The sequence below is a fragment of the Oryctolagus cuniculus genome, chromosome 2 (assembly GCF_051225735.1).
Source record: "Oryctolagus cuniculus isolate XC-2025 breed Fujian yellow rabbit chromosome 2, ASM5122573v1, whole genome shotgun sequence".
Taxonomy (NCBI): domain Eukaryota; kingdom Metazoa; phylum Chordata; class Mammalia; order Lagomorpha; family Leporidae; genus Oryctolagus; species Oryctolagus cuniculus.
Window position 1 is genome coordinate 90,071,369 of NC_142868.1, and position 22,624 is coordinate 90,093,992.

General features: G+C 45.2%; 2 protein-coding genes and 1 long non-coding RNA gene across 5 annotated transcripts in view; 2 read left to right on the plus strand and 1 right to left on the minus strand.

Annotated features, from left to right (window-relative positions):
- Positions 1 to 5,676, plus strand: part of BAG4 (BAG cochaperone 4) — a 38,242-nt gene extending 32,566 nt beyond the window's left edge. Inside the window, exons 4-5 of one of the 2 annotated variants that reach the window (XR_016229101.1) lie at positions 1,404 to 1,691; positions 2,480 to 5,676. Coding sequence is in view for 1 of the 2 variants with exons in the window: in XM_002720783.6 (XP_002720829.1) it covers positions 1,437 to 1,691; positions 2,480 to 2,968 (744 nt within the window). In the remaining variant the exon portion in view is untranslated. The remainder of the gene's footprint in view (positions 1 to 1,403; positions 1,692 to 2,479) is intronic. The other variant, XM_002720783.6, reaches the window with a different exon arrangement.
- Positions 5,677 to 14,034: 8,358 nt separating this feature from the next.
- Positions 14,035 to 17,938, minus strand: LOC149127889 (uncharacterized). The gene is made up of 3 exons (XR_016229102.1): positions 17,834 to 17,938; positions 15,948 to 16,056; positions 14,035 to 14,261 (listed from the first exon to the last, which is right to left on the minus strand). It is a non-coding gene; the product is annotated as an uncharacterized LOC149127889 (long non-coding RNA).
- Positions 17,804 to 22,624, plus strand: part of DDHD2 (DDHD domain containing 2) — a 29,161-nt gene continuing 24,340 nt past the window's right edge. For both annotated transcript variants that reach the window (XR_011386369.2, XM_002720782.6), the window contains exons 1-5: positions 17,804 to 18,025; positions 19,002 to 19,232; positions 19,817 to 20,007; positions 21,508 to 21,597; positions 22,057 to 22,177. Coding sequence is in view for 1 of the 2 variants with exons in the window: in XM_002720782.6 (XP_002720828.1) it covers positions 19,010 to 19,232; positions 19,817 to 20,007; positions 21,508 to 21,597; positions 22,057 to 22,177 (625 nt within the window). In the remaining variant the exon portion in view is untranslated. The remainder of the gene's footprint in view (positions 18,026 to 19,001; positions 19,233 to 19,816; positions 20,008 to 21,507; positions 21,598 to 22,056; positions 22,178 to 22,624) is intronic.

Here is a 22,624-nt window from a genome sequence, read left to right on the forward strand (position 1 = left end):
GCTACTTTTTTGTTGATGCCTTTTGTACTTGTAACTGTTGTGGTCCATGGACTTTGGCTGAAGGCACCTTAAAGATGCCATAATCACACACTTTTTAATACTGAACGCAATATTTAGAGAGTTACTACTTGAAAATTTCTGTGTCTTAGCTCTGTTAGGCCTATATAAAACATTATTCTAAATGTCACGTGTATTTATTTATTTATTTTAGATTTATTTATTTATTTGGGAGGCAGAGTTACAGTGAGAGGGGGAGAAAGGTCTTCCATCTGCTGGTTCACTTCCCAGTTGGCTGCGATAGCTGGAGCTGGGCTGATCCAAAGCCAGGAGCCAGGAGCTTCTTCTAGGTCTCCCATGTGGGTGCAGGGGCCCAGGCACTTGGGCCATCTGATGCTGCTCTCCCAGGCCATTAGCAGGGAGCTGGATCAGAAGTGGAGCAGCTGGGACTTGAACCGGCATCCATATGGGATGCTGGCACCATAGGCAGAGGCTTAAGCCACTATGCCACAGCACCTACCTCTTCTGTTTACTTCTGATACATCCTTATTGATACTTTCTTATAGTATATGTGGCCATTTGTTTACAGTGTCTGTGCTTCATCAATTGAATTTTAGGCTTTAATTTTTGTGACTTTGATTGTTAGCAAACCTGCCCCTAAAAGCTTTGGAACCAAATTTTTTTTTAAACATTTTTTGTTTGTTTTAAATTTAAGAGAGCTCGCATGTGCTGGTTTACCTCCCGTGCCTGTAACAGCTAGAAGCTGGGAGCTGAGAATCCCAGTCCAGACCTTCCAGGGGGTGGCATGCACCCAATTACGTGAGCTATCACCTGCTGCCTCCCAGGTTGCGGATAGTAGGAAGCTGGAATCACAGAGTGGAGCTAGAACTCAAACCCAGGCATCTGACAGGGGATGTGAGCATCCTAATCGCCAGACCAGACATCCAAACACTTGCCCATGGAACCAAAGTGTTTTTTGTTTTTTTTTTTTTAAGATTTAATTTTTTATTGAAAGATTGACACAGAGAGATTTTCCACCTACTGGTTTACTCCCTAATTGCCTGCAGCAGTCAGGGCTAACCCAGGCCAACGCCACGAGCCAGGAACTCCATCCGGGTCATCCACGAGGGTGGCAGAAACTCAGGCATTTCAGTGTCATCAGCTGCTTCCCAAATGCATTAGCAGGAAGTTGGATTGGAAGTGCAGAGTAGCCAGGACTCCACCCAGGTGCTCTGAAGTATGGGATGTGGGTGTGGGCATCCCAGCTGCACCACAGTGGCTGCCCCCTGGAAACAAGATTTTGTAGGCTTGGAGAAATTATTGCAACTGATTAATTAGTTACTAGCATCTCAGAATCTGCCTGTACTAGAATATTTTCATTACTTCTTCAATTTTTTTTTTTTTAGCAATGACCAGCATATTTCTTCCTCTCAATCTAGAACCCTGGAATGACTCTGCCCCATTATCCATATGGGGATGGTAATCGTAGTGTTCCACAGTCTGTACCAAGTGTACGACCGCAAGAGGATGCCTGGGCCTCTTCTGGGGCTTATGGAATGGGTGCCCGTTACCCCTGGCCTTCGGCTGTGCCCACAGCACCACCTGGGAATCTCTATGTGACCGAAAATGCTTCACCATGGCCTAGCAGTGGCTCTCCTCAGCCACCTCCTTCGCCTCCGCCCCAGCAGCCCAAGGTAGGACATCTAAAGGCTGTTCCTGTGAAGTCTGGGTACTTAATAGAGTACAACATGGGACCTTTCTGCATCGGTCTGTTAAATGGGGAGTAACTGCAAAAATCTGGTGTCTACTACCTATAGCTTTTCCTCTCTCCTCTCCTCTCCTCACCTCTCCTTTCCTCTCCTCTCCTCTCCTCTCTTCGTTCTCTTCCTTTCTTTCTACAAGAGTATATTTTTGAAAGAAGGTTTAGGTTCACATCCTTTAATTAAAAAAGAAAAATATTCATTTTGTTTGTTATAATACTGTTTGAATGTTAAATACAAAGATGATTATATTTTTACTTCCTTAAATAAGCTATAGAAAGAAGACAAAAAACAACATGAGATATCTATAGTATTAGCTTCTATAATTTTATATTAAATCATAGACTTGAACTTTGTCTGCTTATGCCTGCATTCCTTTTCAAGGTCTGTCTTAGGTTTTAACTTCTTAGGGGAAAAGTTTTGTGATTCTGGTTTCTCGAGTCCCTGGAGAGACTGTGAGGAGTTTGTGATGATGACCTGCCAGAGGGGGGTTCCAGCCATGAAACTTGGGACTTCTCTACCTTCTCCTTGACTGTCCACTCCCTTTTATCCTCTTAGAACTGTGTTCTTTTCAAATGATTAAGGAGGGAGGTCCAGTTTTATTGGCGGGGAATCTTGTCTTGTACCTTCCTGGACAGGTGAAAGATACGGGCTAACAAATCTAATGTTGATGGTTTCCAATTAAAACAGCTCTTTTCCCCTTTTTGCTCTCTCACTCCAAGGAGTCCTCCTACCCCTATAGCCAATCCGATCAAGGCATGAACCGGCACAGCTTTCCTTGCAGTGTTCGTCATCAGTACGAATCCTCGGGAACAGTGAACAATGATAATTCAGAACTTTTGGATTCTCAAGTCCAGTATAGTGCTGAGCCTCAGCTCTATGGCAGTGCCACCCATGAACATCTCAGCAATCAAGATCAAAGTCATAATCTTCCTGAAGAGTCTTTATCTTCAGATGAAAGTACTCCTCCAAGTATTAAAAAAATCATACATGTGCTGGAGAAAGTCCAGTATCTTGAGCAAGAAGTAGAAGAGTTCGTAGGAAAAAAGACAGACAAAGCGTACTGGCTTCTAGAGGAAATGCTAACCAAGGAACTTTTGGAACTGGATTCAGTTGAAACTGGGGGCCAGGACTCTATCCGGCAGGCCAGGAAAGAGGCTGTTTGTAAGATCCAGGCCATACTGGAAAAACTGGAAAAAAAAGGATTATGAAAAGAATTTAGAACAAACGGAAGCCTGTTGCTAACTTGACCAAAGAACTCTTGGTTTTGGTTATTCAGTCCCCTCTTTTTGAAATGCCTGTTGATGATAAGAAGCAATACGCTCCAACTTTTCCTTGGATTTAAAACTTGAAAAATTGGCAAAGGAGTGGAAGAATATTTAGTTATGTGTTGTTTTCCACTTTCCGAGGAATGAATGTAATGGGAAACTTAGCGGATGTCGGCAAGCTGCTGCTTACCACCAGGAGGGAGAATTCACTCTGTGCACCAGGCTTCCCACAAACCTGCTCCGGGAAACTGGGGATAATACTGAGACACACAGGCTGCTTTTTTAAACATCTGGATTACTTGTCACATTTTTGTACATTGTGACTGCTTTCAACATACACTTATGTGTAAATTACCGCTTAGACTGTAGCCTTCGTGGACCTTTGTTGTTTGCAGTTCACAAATATAGTATTATTCTCTACTTCTTGGTACATTTTGTAGTAATATGTTTAATATAATTATTCAAGAGACTATATAACAGCCAGAGAGTATGGCAGTTCTGAATGAATTTATCTCTTTTCACCACGTGAATATATTGCAATGTGTAGTAAGTTCCTGAGGTAAATTGTTTGTCTCCCTTTTTGTATAGATCGTTAGATTAGAGTTTTACTACTTCTATGTTACATAGAAGGGGAGTGCAAAGTAAATTTGGAAATGGCATTGATATAAAAATGAAAATGTGGAAATTTTTCTCTTTTGCTTTTTTATTGTATTTGGATAAAGATTCACTTTAAAATTACTTTGTTTTTTCTTTTTACAAAGTGTTAATTATCTTTTCACTGTTGCTGCTTCCATAGAAAATATTATGATAGATACAGATGGAAAATTAAATGCCACAATGAGTAGAAATACTGACTGCAAAGAGTAATAAATATAATTATTTAGCAGTAACTATTCTCCATCTGAAATATTAGTTTCAACATCAAGATCCCTATAAGTAGATTTCAGCTCAGTTTATACTTAAAAATAATGAGAGTTAAGGGGGATTCATACTCAGGGAATGAGCCATAGGTAGAGTGGAAATTTATTTTTTTCTTTTAGAGATAGATGTGCTGTCTAGAGTAAATTGCATAGAATTGCCTGCTTCAAAAAAGGATGTTATTACCTCCTTTTTAACAGTCATTTCAGAGCCAAATTTAGGAAAGGAACATTGGCAGTGTCTTAGCTGGCTTTGCTTGTGTAGCAGTGTGCGGTTGTGTAGCAGAGGCTTAGGTAAGTACATTTTTACTTCTGAGGTGGATGCTATGCCCTTATGTGTTTGCAAAAAACAGCTGTTTCTTAAGATAGCCAACTGATAAATTTTTTTCCCCCAGACTGCCAGGCCTGTTAAATTATACTGTCATTCATCTCCTCTACTCATGAATCAAACCAAACTAATAACAACATTGAGAAGCAATGTAGTAAAAATATTGGCTGAGTCTTATGATTGAGATGAGTGATCTTGCAAGATAATATGTTGAAAATTTTATTCTAGGATTTTTATTTTGAAATGTTTTTAAGAAGTCTTTTTTATGGAAATGAGAAAATTATACATGAGACTATACATTTTGAATGGATAGGACCTTAAAGCTAAGTTAATACAATGATTAATTCAGAAGCCAACACTATTGTTTAACTTACTGAGTGCCCAAGATGCCAGTTTCCCTAAGTCTTGATTTTTTTTATATATGTACATGTTATGTACATATACACATATATGTGTGTATATTTTTAACAGTTGTTTTTAAAATCTTTGAGGTAATTTTAGACTGAAAGAAGAGTTGTAAAAATAATTGAGTTCCTGTATATCCGTCCCCCACCTTTCCCTTACGTTGACATCCTATATAACCATGAAGCATTTGTCAGAATTAAGAAATTAGCCTTGATACAATAGCATTAACTAAAGTAGAGAGTATAAAAGTAGCAATTTTATTAGTCTTTTCACTAACGTCTTCTTCCGTTCCAGGACCCATCCTTGGATTTACTTGTCTTGTCTCTGCAGCGCCCAGCATTCTGACAGTGTTATTACAGGGGAAACTCAATGTCCTAGTGTACTTCTGGTGTTGCTAGTCTGAATCACTGTGCTATGATGGTGTCTGCTGGGAGTCTCTACTGTAAACTTACATATTTTCCTTTGTACTTACTGAGTAGTTGCTGGAGATACTTTGAGACTATGCAAATGTCTGTTTCTGCTTACACTTCCGCCCATTCTTTTCCTGTCCATTGGCAGATCCTCTGCTTGTGGCAGTTACTACCGTGGTGTTCTAATGGTGATGTTTTCTATCTCTCTCGTTCCTCCCACATTCTTCTGTAAGGGAAGAATTGTTGCTTTTGGATTTATATTTTTAGTCATAAGATAATTCAGGTTAACTGAAAATTTAGAACTTAAATATATATATATATATAAACCATGTTAAAATGATTCCAAATGCCGTTATAAAGAAGAGAAAATTAAGTTGGTAACTTTATCAGAAAATATAATGAACTTAAGAAAAGTGGTATTTATGATTTGTAGAATTGGTTCAACTTTTGATGGAATATTGACCTTGGACTGAATTCAAATTTTCTTGAAGTTTCACATCTGGACTTTTTAACTGTGTCGAAATTTATATTACTTTGGGGATCATTTTTGTCAATATCTTGAATAAAGTTACCCAGAACTGGCATGATAAATACAACTGTGTTTTCTTTATAATAAACCATTATTGTTCCAAATATAAATGCCAATATAAATATTTAAACAAGTAGGCCCTAATCAAGTATTTAGAGCATGGGTTGTGCTTATCTGCCTGTTGGTGCAGAATTATTTTATACACTTAAAATTGTAGGGCTTTGGAAACATATCCCTAGTTGGTTAATGTAAATAATACTGTTAAAGGTAGGCAAAGTGAACAGATGTTTAGATCAGTTAAACCTTGTCCCACAATGGAGTTTCAGGGTTCAGTTCCTGGCTCCAGCTCCTGACTCGTTTCCTGCCAATGCAGACCATGGGAAATTTGGATCCTGCCGTTCATACAGGAGACCTGGATTGTGTCCCTGTCTCCTTGACTGTGGCCTGGCCCAGCTGTAGTCTGAGCTTTTGGGTAGTAAATCTGGCTGGGAGCTTTCTCTTTGTCTCTCTGCCTCTCCCTCCCTCCCTTATTTATTTTATTTATTTGAAAGACAGAGTTACAGGGAGAAGTAGAGGGGGGGGGGGTGGTTTTCCATCCACTGGTTGAGTCCCCAGATGGTCACACAGACCAGAGCTGAGCCGATCTGAAGCCAGGGGCCAGGTGATTCTTCTGGCATTCCCATGGGGGTGCAGGGGCCCAGTGACTTGGGCCATCCTCCATTGCTTTCCCAGGCCATGGCAGAGAGATTTCCTATTATAGACAAGAATTCAGATTTATCCCTCTGTGCCTATCATTCACACATCACAGCCTTACCCTGTCAGCTTCTCAATATAGTTACGTGGGTGATTTCATTGTACATTATTATGACTGTGTAAATGTTAACCAGACCTCAGCCCTGTAGTAAAGGGATTACTTTCTCTTTCCTAATGACTCCTTATTTTCCCTGGAATTAATCAGTCTTATTTACTTTGTTTGCCTTTGTATTTGTGACTGATTTCACCTCAAAGCTTCCATCAGTTGTCTCAATCCTCCCTTCAGATGCTCAGACTTTATACACTTTATCACGTTTCACCTCTGACGACTGACTACACTGGAGCCCCCTGACGGGAGGGCTGGTATGACTGTCATCTTGGGGATGGAGTTCCTTTCCCCCTTCTGTTGGTTTCCTGTTTTCTGTGTCCTAGCCTTTCTCTTAGTTAGCTTTTCTCATTTTAATAGAACATATTCTCTATACAAGGGTACATAGAAAAGAACTTTTTGTTTTCTTTTTCCCCAAAGAAATCATTTATTTAATGACTACAAATTTCATAAGTACAACTTTAGGAAAATAGTGATTCTTCCCATCATACCCGCCCTCCCACCCTTACTCCCACCTCATCTCCTCCTCTCTCTCCCATTCCCAGTCTCATTTTTCATTAAGAAAAAAGAAAAAAAGAAAAAACTGTTCCTCGACAGTCAAGACAAGGGCTGTTCAAGTCATTGCTTCTCAAAGTGTCAATTTCACTTCTACAGATTTCCTTTTAGGTGCTCTGTTAGTTATCACAGATAAGGGAGAACATATGGCATTTGTCTCTTCAGGACTGGCTTATTGCACTAAGTATGTTTTCCAGATTTCCATTTTGTTGCAAATGACTGGGTTTCATTTTTTTAAACCACTGTTTAGTATTCCAGAGTATACATCCCATAATTTCTTTATCCACTCTTCAGTTGATGGACATTTAGGTTGATCCCATGTTTTACCCTGCCACTGAGTTGACCATCTTGGTTGGGTCTAGAATTCTAGGAAATGCTTGTTGGATTTATACACTTTATGCGTAAAGAGGTATGGGAATAGCTGGGCTTTTGAAGGTATTGTTCTACTGTCTCGTAGTTTCCAGAATTGCTTTTGAGACACATAGGCTTCTGATTCATGACCCTTTGCATAAAACCCGATTTTTGTTTCTGGGACCTACTAGGATTATTCATTTTTTCTTTCTCTGTTTTGTGGGTCATTTTCACCCATTGTGCTAGGCACATTTTATTCTGGAAACTCAGAAACTCTGAAATTGTCTCACTTGTTTGTTGGTTTCCCCTCCCCTCTCCAGTATTCTCTTTTACTTTCTAGAGTTACTGCTGTTTTGACTGTAGATGTCATAGATTGGTTCTTTTTTTTTTTTTTTAAGATTTATTTTATTTATTTGAAAGAGTTACAGAGAGAGGTGGAGAGAGAGAGAGAGAGAGAGGCCTTCCTTCTTCTGGTTTACTCCCCAAAGGGCTGCAGTGGCCAAAGTTGGGCCAATCCGAAGCCAGGAGCCAGGAGCTGCTTCTGGGTCTCCCACATGGGTGCAGGGCCATCTTCTGCTGCTTTCCCAGGCACATTAGCAGGGAGCTGGAATGGAAGTGGAGCAGCCAGGACTTGAACAGGTGTCTATATGGGATGCCGGTGCTGCAGGCCAGGGCTTTAACCTGCTGTACCACATGCCAGCCCTCATAGACTGTTTTTAATTTTCTTATGTTTCTCCCCTACCTCATATTTTGTCTTTCTTCTGTACTTTTCAGGACATTCATACAACTTTAACTTTCAACTCTTTGTTGGATTTTACAGTTTTTTTTATCGTATTTTTTCATATTTTTAATTTCTAAGGATATTTTTTGTCTCCTTTTTTGTATTCTCATTTTTAGTATAGCATCTTATATCTCTGAAGATATTGATGATAATTTCTTAACGATGTTAGATTTCCTTCAAAATTCCTTCTCCCTTTTTTAGCCTCCATGTTTACTCTGTTAGATGTTCTTAGATACCTGCTAGTTCTTGGTTGTGCTTTTTACAGTATGATGTTATTACACTGGAGGCCCAAAATCATTCCTAGAGAATGCTTTCCACGTGGGCATTGTGGTGCAGAGGATGAAGCTGCTACTTGGGATGCCTGCACCTCATATGGGAAGGCTGGTTTGAGTCCCATTCATCTTCCTGCTAATGTGCCGGGAAGGCAGCGGATGGTGACTCAAGGCCCAGCCACCCGCATGGGAGACCAGATGAATTTCCTGGCTCTTGATTTTGGCCTGGCCCAGCTCTGGCTGTTGTGGCCATTTAGGGAGTGAGCCAGAAGATGGAAGATCTTTCTGAAATTTCCTTCTGTAATTCTGCCTTTCAAATAAATAACTCTTTTTTAAAAATGTTCCCTCTCTATTCTTTTTCATTATTTTTCTCATACGCTTTCTTGGATGGGGATGGATATTTGAACTCTGAAGTCAAGGAGGGGAGACTCTGGGTACTTTTCATTCTATATGAAAACAGGTTGGTTTTAGAGTCCATGGTGGCTTTTGTCGTTAGAATAGTGGGCACATTTGTAGTGAGGCAAAGTATGTGCCAATTGCTAACAGTATTTAGTATCGGCACATTTTTCTCTCGGCCACCCTTAAATGTCCTTTTATTTTGCAATATATGCTGCATCTTACAGGCTAAAGCCAAGGGTAATATTGCTGAATAAAATTCTCAGTTCTTGAATTACAGGTAAGCAAATAATTTTTAATATTGATATGACTCATGGCAATGTTTAAAATAGTCTGTACTAGGGGCCGGCACTGTGGTGCAGCGGGTTAATGCCCTGACCTGAAGCGCCAGCATCCTATAAGGGCGCCGGTTCTAGTCCCGGCTGCTCCTCTTCCACTCCAGCTCTCTGCTGTGGCCTGGGAAAGCAGTAGAAGATGGCCCAAGTCCTTGGGTCCCTGCACCCATGTGGGAGACCTGGAAGAAGCTCCTGGCTCCTGGCTTCGGATCAGCGCAGCTCAGGCCGTTGCAGCCATCTGGGGAGTGAACCATCGGATGGAAGACCTCTCTCTCTCTCTGCCTCTCCTCTCTCCGTGTAACTCTGACTTTCAAATAAATAAATAAATCTTTAAAAAAAATAAAATAGTCTGTACTAAAAGATAATTTGCTGCTTATGTGAAATTCATATTTAACTGTACTGTATTCTTTAATTGAAGTTTCATTAGAAACAGACACAGGGGCCAGTGTTGTGGTGCAGTGGGTTAAGACCCAAGTATTTTAAGTCCCAGCCACCTGCATGGGAGACCTGGGCCGAGTTCCTGGCTCTTGGCTTTGGCCTGGCCCAACCCTGACTGTTTCAGTCATTTGGGAAATGAACCAGTGAATGGAAGATCTCTCTCTCCACTGTCTGTGTCTCCCTCTCTCTAACTCTGCCTTTTAAATAAAACAAAAAGAGGGAAAGAGACACAGGATTCGTGTATCCTGTCCCAGTTTTCCCCAGTGCTCACATGCTGCAAACTTCACTGAAGTCATAACCTGGGTACTGACATTGATGCAGTCAAGACAGGAACAATTCCCAAATCACAGTTGTCTTTCCTGCATCTTTTTTTCTTTTTTTAAAGGTTTAAAGGGAGAGACAGGTCTTCCATCTGCTGGTTTACTCCCCAAATGGCCGCAACTGGGCCAGGCCAAAGCCAGGAGCTTCTTCCGGGTCTCCCACGTGGGTGCAGGGGCCCAAGGACTTGGGCCATCTGCTGCTTTCTCATGCCACAGCTGAGAGCTGGATTGGAAATGGAGCAGCTGAGACTAGAGCCGGGGCTCCTATAGGATGCGAGCATAGCAGGCGGCGGCTTAACCTGCAGTGTCCCTCTCCTGGATCCTTTACAGCTGCATGCTTCGTCTGTTTCCCCATAGTAAATTTTTTTTTCTTTTTTTTTTTTTTTTTTTTGGACAGGCAGAGTTAGAGTTATAGACAGAGAGAGAGAGACAGAGAGAAAGGTCTTCCTTCCGTAGGTTTACTCCTCTAATGGCTGGCGCTGCACTGATCCAAAGCCAGGAGCCAGGTGCTTCCTCCGGTATCCCATGTGGGTACAGGGGCCCAAGTACCTGGACCATCCTCCACTGCCCTCCCGGGCCACAGCAGAGAACTGGACTGGAAGAGGAGCAACTGGGACTAGAACCCGGGTGCTGGCGCCGCAGGTGGAGGATTAGCCAAGTGAGCCACGGCGCTTGCCCCCATAGTAAACTTAGTAAACTTACCCTGGCAACTAGCAATCTGTCATTTCAGGGATGTTAAATTAGTAGTGCCTGTAGCCTCAAGAGACTGGCTTCTTTCCTCCTCAGTACATCCTCTTGAGATTTACCCAAGTTGTTTCTTCTATCAGTAATTAGTCCTGATTGCTAAATCGAAGTCACTTTTGGTGTGGATGTATCACATCCTGATCACTCTCCTTGAGGTGTGTCCAGTTGCTTTCAGTTTGGGACTGTGACGAATACAGCTGCTATGAAGATTCATGTGTAGGGTTTTGGTGTCTTCATTTCTTGTTAGGCACTGCCTAGGAGTACAGTAATGGGTCATAGGGTAGTTGCGTGTCTGTCTGCCCAGTCTGCCTGTGCTACTTTACCTTTCTCCTAGCTCCGTACGAGTTTTCTCTGTGTGCTTTCCAGTCATGAATGCCAGCACGATTTTGTATTTCAGCCACTCTGCTAGGAGTGTTAGTGACTCCTCATGGTGGTTCTAACAGTCCATGACGTCAGATTTATCTTTTCATGTCCATATTTGCCATCTGTATTTTCTGTTTGGTGAAGCATCTGTTTTCTAACTGGATTTATTTTAATAAACTTTCATTCTTGGAATAGATTGACACTTGTGATGTTACGGAGTTCCTATTTATCTCTCACCCAGTTTCCTCTATTATTGACACCTTAAATCAATGCCAAACATTTGTCATAATTAATGAGCCAAAACTGATTCATTCTTACTAAGTACATATTTTATTCAGATTTCCTTAGTTTTTAATAGTCCTTTATTTATTTATTTTCAGGACACCACATTACATTCAGTCATCGTGTCTTTGTACAGGATCAAATACCCAAGGGTTCTTGTCCAGTGTGTATGACAAAGAAAACATGAAAAACAGTGGTTTGAGCTATAAGCAGAAAGGAATTCACTGGATTGTGCCAAGCCTGGAGCAAGGTAGTCTAGTGGTCCAAAACCAAGTTTCCCTGAACAGCCAGGATTCAGAAGTTCTATAAAACTTGACGGGCTTGCTACTAGGGAAGCTACACATGTTCAGTAAGTTTTAGGGAAATTTTGGGAGGGATTATGGATATTCAAAAAGGGGTGGGTACATGTACCAACTAAGGTTTTTTTTTTTTTTTTAATTTATTTGTTTATTTGAAAGGCAGAGTTACAGAGAGGAGGAGAAGGAGAAAGATCTTCTACCTGCTGGTTAACTCCCCAAATGGCTGCAACCACCAGGGCTAGACCAGGTAGAAGCCAGGAGCCAGGAGCTTCATCCAGGTCTCCCAGGTAGGTGGCAGGGACCAAGTACCTGGGCCATATTCTGCTGTTTTCCCAGGTGCATTACTAGTGAGCTGGATCAGAGGTGGAGTAGCCGGGACATAAACTGGCATTCTAGGCAGCGGCTTAACTTGCTATACCACAGTGCCGGTCTTGTTTTTCTTCTTAATGTTATTTATTTACTTGAAAGGCAGAGTTTCAGAGAGAGGAAGCACATACATACACACACTGTGAGAATTATCTTCCATTCACTGGTTCACTCCCCGAAATGGCCACATTGGCAGAGGCTGTGCCAAGCTGTAGCCAGGAGTTTCATCTGCGTCTCCCATGTGGTGGCAGGGACCCAAGTACTTGGGCCATCTTCCACTGTTTTCCCAGGAGCTGGATCAGAAGTAGAGCCGCTGGGACACCAACCGACCCTCCAGTATAAGATGTCAGTGTTGCAGGCTGTGGCCTAACCCGCTGAGCCCCAGTGTTTGCACCATAAGCCCACTAAGTTATCCATGTTACATGTTCAGTGGAGGTGGAGATAATTTAAAAATTTATTGTAATTATTTGAGAGGCAGAGATACACAACTCCTAGCCACCAGTTCCTTCCCCAAATGCCCGCAACAGCCCCTGGCTGGGACTGAAGCCAGGTATCAGGAATTCCATCCAGGTCTCCCATATGGGTGGCAGGAACCCAGTTTCTTCAGCCATCCCTGCTGCCTCCCAGGGTCTGCATTAGCAGGAAGGTGGAATCAGGAGTCAGAGCAGGAACTGAACCCACTGTATTCTGATGTGGGATGCAGGTGTCTTAAGTGACATCTTGAATATTAGCCTTCATGGCATCCCTGAAATATTTTTGATCTGTGGTTGGTTGTGTCCTTGGGTGTGGAGTATACTGCCATTATTGTGTGGCCTTTTTATTTTATTTTTTAAAAAAGAAAACCTCCCTCTAAAACCCTTCCTTACTTTCTGGCACTGCAAGATGCTCCAAGCTCTTGCATATTTCTTATTCCAGTTCTCAAATCAGCTGTTTCTTTATGGAGCCCTGGTTCTTCTTGCTGAAGAACAATATTAGAAGCCAAGATCTGGGGCCATCATGTGGCATGGTGGGTGATGCCGCCCTCTGCAACGCTGGCATCCCACACAGGTGCTGGTTCATGTCCCGGCTACCCCGCTTGCAATCAAGCTCCCTGCTAACGGCCTGAGAAAAGCATCAGAGGATGGCCCAAGTGCTGAGGCCCCTGCTATCCATGTGGGAGACCTGGAAGGAAGCTCCTGTCTCCTGGATTCAACCTGGCCCGGCCCTGGCCATTGTGGCCATTTGGGGAGTGAATCAACAGATGGAAGATCTCTAACTCTTCCAAATAAATCTTAAAAATAAAACACTGCCAAGATCTGGCCTCTATTTTTTTTAATCTTCTCACCACTGGGTTTTAAGAGTTCTTCACAATTTCTAGATAATAGTCCTTTTTCAGATAGGTATTTTGCAAATATTTTATCCTAGTATGCAATTTGTCTTTATCCTCTTACCAGTCTCTCTCTTTTTTTTTTTTGACAGGCAGAGTGGACAGTGAGAGAGAGGGACAGAAAGAAAGGTCTTCCTTTGCCATTGGTTCACCCTCCAATGGCCGCTGCGGCCGGCGCACCACGCTGATCCGATGACAGGAGCCAGGTACTTATCCTGGTCTCCCATGGGGTGCAGGGCCCAAGGACTTGGGCCATCCTCCACTGCACTCCCTGGCCACAGCAGAGAGCTGGCCTGGAAGAGGGGCAACCGGGACAGAATCCGGCGCCCCGACCGACCGGGACTAAAACCTGGTGTGCCGGCGCCGCCAGGCGGAGGATTAGCATAGTGAGCCTCGGCGCTGGCCTTACCAGTCTTTCACAGAAAGCTCTTAATTTTGATGAAGTCCATTTTATCTTTTTTTTTTTTTTTAAAGGATGGGGCTTTTGCAGGCTCCTGGCTGTTTGCATGTATTTGGGGAATGAACTACTGATGGAAAAAAGGTGTTTCTCTTGCCCTCTTTCTTTCAAACTAATAAAACTAAAATAAAAATAAAAAAAAAATAAAATTAATGCCCCCCCCCAAAAGACCCTGAAAACATTTTTAGCTCCATGCACCATGCATAGTGTCTTCATAATAAGCTTTATCTTTGAACTTTTTTTTTTTTTAAAGATTTATTTTATTTATTTGAAAGACAGAGTTACAGAGAGAGGTAGAGACAGAGAGAGGTCTTCCACCCGCTGGTTCACGCCTCAGATGGCCGCAATGGCCGGAGCTGTGCCAATCCGAAGTTAGGAGCCAGGAGCTTCTTCTGGGTCTCTCACATGGGTGCAGGGGCCCAAGGACTTGGGCCATCTTCTACTGCTTTCCCAGGCCATAGAGCTGGATGGGAAGTAGAGCAGCCAGGACTAGAACCGGCGCCCATATGGGATGTGTTAAACCACTGCGCCACAGCGCCGGCCCCATATCTTTGAACTTTTTAAAAACCCACTGTATTGGTTAAATGCTTCAGTGTTGCAACAGAGACCTTATAACCCACAGAACCTAAAATATTTATCTGGCCTTTTACAAAGGAAAGTTTGCTGCTTTTTGTACTAGAAAATTGAATGAGAAAAAGGTTATTTCACATTTTATCACTTTGTTTAAAGATTTATTTATTTAATTGAAAAGAGAGATCTTCCATCTGCTGGTTCAGTCCCCAAATGGCCACAACTGCCAGCGTTGGGCCAGGCTGAAGCCAAGAGCCAGGAGCTCCACCCAGGTCTCCCACGTGGGCAGCGGGAGCCTCAGCACTTGGGCCATCTGCTGCTGCTTTCCCAGGCGCATTAGCAGGAGCTAGATCAGAAGTGGAGAGGCCCAGTGGTGCCCATATGGGAAACCAGCTTCCCAGCTACAGCTTAATCTGCTCTGCCACAATGCCAATCTCTGGCAGAAGTTTTTTTGAAAACAAAGTGAGCTGGTCACTTCAAGGAAAACATCTGAAAAAAATATTTTTTGCTACTGATAAAATTTGATCCTTAGGAAGAAATTTTTTTTTTTTTTTAATTTGAAGGCAGAGAGAAACATAGAGACAGACTTTCTATATGCTGGCTTACTCCCCAAATGCCTGCAACAGCAGGCCTGGGTCAGGCTGAAGCCCAGAGCCTGGAACTCAGTCCAAGTTGCCCTCCCGCGTGGCAGGGACTCGAGTACATATGCCAGCACGTGCTGTTTCCCAGGGTGCATGTTAGCAGAAAGCTGGAGCCAGAAGCAGAGCCAGGACTTAAACTGACACAGGATACAGGTGTCCTGAGTGTGTTTTCATCGCTGTGCCAAATGCTTGCCCCAGAAGTAGAATTTGAGAAAAACGTGTATCTGCTACTGTGACACTTTACAGCTTACCAATACTTCAGATGTGTTTTTTTTGTTTTTTGTTTTTTTTTTTTTTTTGACAAGCAGAGTGGACAGTGAGAGGGAGAGACAGAGAGAAAGGTCTTCCTTTGCTGTTGGTTCACCCTCCAATGGCCGCCGCTGCAGCCGGCGCACCGCGCTGATCCGATGGCAGGAGCCAGAAGCCAGGTGCTTTTCCTGGTCTCCCATGGGGTGCAGGGCCCAAGCACCTGGGCCATCCTCCACTGCACTCCCTGGACACAGCAGAGAGCTGGCCTGGAAGAGGGGCAACCGGGACAGAATCCGGCGCCCCAACCGGGACTAGAACCTGGTGTGCCGGCGCCGCTAGGCGGAGGATTAGCCTAGTGAGCCGCGGCGCCGGCCTCAGATGTTTTTGATGAGATAAATTTTTTGAAAAATTGCATGTTGAAATATGCTAACATTTGGAAGATCTGCATAGCTCAGTGAACTGGTCTTTTTCCAAATGAACACACATGGTGTCATACATTTTACATGGGTGGAAGATCCATTCCAAGTGCAAGACAGATGAGTGGACCCTAATTGTATCAGAATATGAAAACTTCATTGATACCCTTTCAACTGCCGTTTGTGGAATTTTGAGTGTAATGCAAAAGAAGAATTTTGAGTGTAATGCAAAAGAAGTACACAATTATCTAAAAATACTATTAAGATACTCACTGCTTCTGCAGCCACATGCGTGAGTGAGGCTGGATTGTCTTCATACATTTCAGCCATAATAAAGATGCAACAGGTTGAACGCAGCTGCAGCTTGAATGTAATTCAGCCCCTAAACACATACAGTGGTTCAAACCCCAAAGTCTTAATGCTTCTAAGAGGGTGAAAATTTAATCCAATTATGGTGTTTAGGAAGATTAGATAGGATCAAGTTGTTGGGGAGGGGCCCCCGTGGCTGAATCCGGTGGCTTCAGACAGTTGTACACGATGCCTGTGTCCTGCTGCGTGATGCCTTGTGCCATCGCAGGCCTCTGTCAGCAAAAAGACCACCGCCCGAGGGAGAACCAGCCGAGGGAGAACCAGTGGGCTCCATCCAGTCTTGGACTGCGAGCCCAAGCATCTTTCCCCTCATAAGTTCGCCTGCATGAAGTATTTTATTGTAGTAAAGAAAAACTGGCAAACCCAGAAGCAAATATGAGAATCCAGTAGTTTTCTATTAATCCACACATGAAGGCAGTTTACAAAAAGGGAAGTTCAGGCTTCTGATTTTTAAAAATTATTTGGAGGCCGGTGCTGTGGCATAGTAGGCTAAGCCTCCACCTGCAGTGCCGGTATCCCATATGGGCCCTGGTTCTGTCCTGGCTCTCCACTTCCGATCTAGCTCTCTGCTAACGGCCTGGGAAAGCAATGGAAGATGACCCACATGGGAGATCTGGAAGAAGCTCCTGCCTCCTGGCTTCGGATTGGCCCAGCTTCTTTGTCTCTCCCTCTATCTAACTCTGCTTCTCAAATAAATAAAAATTAAAAATAAATTTTTTTTGGTCAAGTTATTTTCCATAAGTTATTCATTTTAAACCGGCTACTGTTTAATTTCTGTTACAGTCAATAGTGATCAATATTAACCGACATAAATGGAATGCTTCAGGGTATTCGATAATTAGGCGGGAAACCACTTGAGAACAGCGGGTAGGGGGGCTGCAGCTGGCCGCGGAGGTAGAGCCGCTAACACGTTACCTCTCCCTGCCTCGCGGTGCCGGCGTTAGCTCGGCTGCAGGCTGCGTCCCTGACCGGCGCCACGGCTTCCTGCTGGCCCGGCCGGCTGAGTCCTTCTGTGCCTCCTCGTGGGACCACCCTCAGGACGGGACCTAGCGCATGCTAAGGCCTCAGTAAATGCGAGCAGCTCGGCTCCTCTACTTCTGGAGGACGGGACGCAGGCCTGGCTCGCGCCTGCCCAAAAGGTATAGCGGGAGCAGGGCTAAGGACATCGGTGGACCTGCGTGTGAGGCGAACGCGTTGCAGACACTTGCTTTCTCTGCTTCTGTGGAGCTAAACCGAGGAAACGCGTCCTGAACCTTCTGCCCTGCAGTCCACCTCGACACGGGAAAGGTCTTTAGGACCCAGAGGGCCCGTGGACTGGGAAACTCCTTTAAAGATTTCCTGTCTTCGCCTCCCGACTTGTCTTGCAGCCTTTAGTCCTGTCAGGTTCTCCGCCCCACGTTCTCGCGGCACACGCACACGCGGGGGCGCGGGGCAGAGCCTCACAGATCGTCCTCGTCACTCGCCGGCGCCGGCGCCCGCGCCCCACCGCCCTCCAACCCCGCTCCCGCCCGGGGCTCCGCCGCGGCTCCGGGGGCTGCCTGGGTCACGGAGGCCGGGCCCCCGGCTTAAGGGCTCCGGGCAGCATCGCCCACTTCTCCCTCTTCAAAGTCGCCGCGAGGGCACGCGCCGCGCCCCGCCCCGCCCCGCTCGCGCGCCCCTGGCTTCCTGCCCGCAGGAGGAGCCACGTCTCGCGCGACAACCTCCGCTTCTCGCGACACTTCCCGCCGGGCCCCTGCAGCCGCGCAGCCCCGCCCTTCGTTTCCGCGCCCGGCGCCCGGGAGCCGCCTCACCTGTCTTCGCGCCGGCCTGGCCCGCTGCTCCCGGCGGGGAGGGTGGCGGGGCCCCCGCGGAGCGCGCGAGCCCGGCGGCACCGCAGGCCCCGCCCCGCCCCGCCCCGTCCGAGCCCGTGGGACTGGCGGCGGGGCCATGTCGTGCCCGCCTCAGCGAGGGTCGGAGAGCGTGAGAGGCGGCGGGGCTGCCAGGTGAGTGCGCCGCAGCGCGCCGGGAGCCGCCGGGACCGTGGGCGGGTGGGGGGCGTTGCGGAGCTGGGGAGGCGGGCGCGTGGTGGTGGGAGGGCTGGGGGGTACCGGCGCGGCGCGGCGCGGGTGACCCGAATTCCCGGGAAGCGCCGGAGCGCCTTTGCGTCGGCTGCAGCCGAAGGCACCGGGCAGTGCTGTGGTCGGCGGCGGCCCCAGCCGCTGTGGTGCCGGGTGCCGGCGGGGCGAGGCCGACCCCGAACCGGGACGGGGAGGCGTGGGCGTGGGCGTGGGGAGGCGGCGCCCGCCCGGGTGGTCGCGAGGAGGATGGGGCCGGGAGCCTGGAGCGCGCGCTCCGAGTGACCTTGGGCCCTCTGGGGCTGGGGTCTGCCGGGCCGGGCTGCTGCAGGGGGCGCGTCCTAGGCTGGGGGCGCCGCAGACGGCGGGAGGCTTTTGAGGTCACCGGGTTCCTTTGCGCCCTGGGCGTGCGCGCCTGCGCACAGTGGCCTCGGGGTTTGTGCCACATCCTAATTAAGCACGGGTCGGGGATCAGAGTGAGAGGCTCTGTGCTTCGGGTGGTAGAATGCGGTAGTGCGGTCAATGCGCAGCGCTGGCCGACCCGGAGCCCGCAGCCCCGGGGGTTGGTGGACGTGGCACCAGTGTCAGGCCCTTGGCCCTAGGGTTACATATGTCAGTCGAATTTGAACTCGACAGTGGGTTTCTCGTGACTCCCGAGTGTGCTTTATGATTTACTCTTAGGAGCTTAGCGCAGAAATGGTAGATGCAACGGAAGCATTCTGTTTAAACCCTCCCCATCCAACTGGGAATTTATGTTCCTTGTAGTTTAAATCAGGCAGCCCCTTAGGTTTACTTATGTATTGGCAGAAATGCTCAGTTTTGTGTGTGTATGTGTGAACAGTTGCACCGTGAAACACAAGATTCGTTTTTCCAGTAGCTGTTTTTTTTAAATCTTGTCTTTTAGAGAGCGAGATGTCAGCGGTGGAACCACACCAGGAGCAGTGGTCCCAGTCAGATCCATCTCCATCCCCGAACTCGTGTAGTTCCTTTGAGCTCATCGACATGGATGCTGCAGGCGGCTTGTACGAGCCGGTTTCTCCACATTGGTTCTACTGTAAGATCGTCGATTCTAAAGAGACGTGGATTCCCTTTACCTCCGAGGATTCACAGCAGCTGGAGGAGGCGTACGGCTCTGGTAAGGCGAGTGGGATGGCTGGAGTGTACCGGCTCTGTAGTGAGTGCAATCACAAACTCATTGTGGACTTTCCAGTAATTTCTTTCAGCATTTTAAATGGAAGTTTGCATTATGCACCCAGTGAAAACAGTACATATTGTAATTTCTGTATAATCTATCCACTGTTTTTTATGTTCTAACTTACGTGTCAGTTTTTGCTTATAAAGAGAGAGACTGTGTGGTGGATGGCCCATTGCAGAATAATGAACTCTGTTCATTTCTTTTATGAAACATCTAACTTTGAACCATCAAGCAAAAAGTTGAGAAAAATCATCTTATATACAGTTCTTTTTTCTTTTAAAGGGGAACTGCTATCTTTCCTCAGAAAAAGAATAAAACTAGGTATTTTTTTTTTCATGTTTCATTAAAATCAACAGGTTTTGATGGTTTGTAGTTAGGGAAAAAAAGTAGGAGTTAAATTCCATTTTGTTTGCTGTTTAGCCGAGTAAATATGTTTCACAGAGTTGTTTTGAGGTAGGACCCAGACTTGTGCTTTGGAGATTTATTTTGAAATACGTACTTCTCCCCTTTCTGCTGCTTGGTAGGAAAGGATTGTAATGGGAGAGTCGTCCCCACGGACGGGGGCAGATACGACGTTCATCTGGGGGAGAGGATGCGGTATGCTGTTTACTGGGATGAACTGGCATCGGAAGTGAGGAGGTGTACCTGGTTTTACAAGGGAGACAAAGATAACAAATATGTTCCCTACTCGGAGAGCTTCAGCCAAGTTTTAGAGGTATTCCTTTAACCCTCCTTTTTTTTTTCCCATCATTTCTTTATTTTTTTTCCTTCTGTTACTCAAGTTCTTGTGACTGACTTTATGAAATTTCCCAGAAGAGTTTGGTTCTGTCTGTATCACATCTTATAGTGTTTCTTTTTTCAAATTATCAGATTTAAAAAAAAATTTATTTATTTGAAAGGCAGAGTTACAGAGAGGCAGAGAGAGAGAGAGAGAGAGAGAGGTCTTCCATCTGCTGATCCACTCCCCAGATGGCTGCAACGTCCAGAGCTGGGCCAATCTGAAGCCAGGAGCCAGGAGCTTCTTCCTGGTCTCCCATGTGGGTACAGGAGCCCAAGGATTTGAGTCATTTTGCACTGCTTTCCCAGGCCATAGCAGAGAGCTGGATCAGAAGTGGAGCAGCCTGGACTCAAACTGGAGCCCATATGGGATGCTGGCACTGCAGGCGGCGGCTTTACCCACTGTGCCACAGCACTGGCCTCTGTTTTCAGATTTTAAAACACAGTGGCCTGTGCTGTGGTACAGTGGGTTGATCTGGTACCAGTTCTTGCTCCTCTTCTCATTCAGCTCTCTGCAGTGGCTTGGGAGGGCAGTGGAAGATGGCCCAAGTGCTTGGGTCGTTGCACTCATGTGGGAGACCCGGAGAAAGTTCCTGGCTCCTGGTTTCGGATTGGCTCAGCTCCAGCCATTGTGGCCATTTGGGGAGTGGACCAGCAGATGGAAGACCTTTATGTCTCTCCCTCTCACTGTCGGTTAACTCTGCTTCTCAAATAAATAAATAAAATCTTTAAAAAAAAAAAGAAATAGAATGCAGACTATATTATGCCTTTTAAAAAAAGATGTACTTATTTGAAAGATAAAGTGACAAAGAAGGAGGGATCTTCTGTCAGCTGATTTGCCTGCAAATGGCCAAATAGCCAAGTCTGGTTCGGGCCAAAAGCAGGAGCCAGGAACTCCATCCTGGGTAGCAGGGGCTGATGGGTAGCTCTTGGACTGTCTTCTGCTGCCTTCCCAAGTGCATTAGCAGGAAGCTGGAGCAGTTGGACCCAAATCAGCACTCAGATAGGGGATACCTGCATGCTACAATGCCAGCCCCTTTTAATGTAAATAATATGTTTTTCCTAAAGGAAATTAAAAATGGCAATTATTGTTAATATCTAGACTGTGGACCTCAGGATTGATTTTTTTTTTTACTTTTATTTTTCTTACTCTGAAAATCAAACTTTGTTTTACTTAAATTAGACTAGAATATTAAAATTGACAGAAATATCTAAAAGTGTGAATAGTTATTCATTTAAATGATGGAATTACAAGTGATTTTTTTCCATTGGCCTGTGCTGTTATCTTGTAATTTTAAAGGAATTTTAAAATTTGATAAATTGGATGGAGAGTGATGTTCTTTTTGAAACTTAAGAATTTAATAGTATTCTTGTGAATACATACATTTTAAAATAGAAAAGCTATTAGGTAAATCTGATGAACTGCGTTTCTTTTAAGGAAACTTACATGCTTGCTGTAACTCTAGATGAGTGGAAAAAGAAACTGGAGTCTCCCAACAGAGAAATTATTATATTACACAATCCAAAGGTAAAGTGAAGTAAAGCATTTCTCTGATGTTGGGCTCAAAGGGTAAGTGCGCTGATGGAACTTAATTGGCTGCTTTCCCCATGGGCTCCCCGTAGGATAACCTTTGGCAAGTTTGATACTGAATTCACAATTACGAAACGTAAAGCTTGTAGCTGCTACCATTACTTACTCCACCTGCATGTACGATAGAATTTTCACTGGGAAAATTATGCCACTGCAGATGAAGAAAATCACCAGCATGTTATGTGCACGTGTCTTCTCTGTGTAGGGCGTTGTTGAAAGACCTGTTAATCTAATGTATGTTCAGAGTTTTCATTTGAAACGGTAGGAATTGCGTATTGAAACTGCCCTTATGGTTTGACTGTGTTCTGGAAGACATATTCCTACTCTTCAGAAATGTCTCTGTAGAGAGATGACTGATGCAGAATGCCTTCATTGCTCTGATCTTTTCTGTTGTAGCTCATGGTACATTACCAGCCAGTTGCAGGGTCAGATGAATGGGGGTCGACACCCACTGAGCAGGGGCGACCAAGAACAGTGAAAAGAGGGGTTGAGAACATCTCTGTTGACATTCATTGTGGTAATGTTAATCATTTATTTTTTCTTTTCCTCTGATATGCTTGTTTATTCCTTAAATAGTAATGTTTTCTATGGATTTTGTTTACCCAAAGTTTTAAAAATGATTTTTAATTTTATGGGTTTATTTCAAGTTAAGGTTAGAATTACTTCATGTGGGGGCCGGCAATGTGGTGTAGCAGATGAGGCCGCCACCTGCGGTGCTGGCATCCCAAATGGGTGCCAGTTTGTGTCCCAGCTGCTCCACTTCCCATCCAGTTCTCTGCTGTGGCCTGGGAAAGCGGTGTAGGGTGGCCTGGGTCCTTGGGCCCTGCATCCACATGGGAGATCCAGTGGAAGCTCCTGGCTCCTGGCTTCAGATTGGTGCAGCTCCGGCCGTTGCGGCTGGTTGGGGAGAGAACCAACGGATGGAGGACCTCTCTCTTTCTCTCTCTCCCCTTCCCTCCCTCCC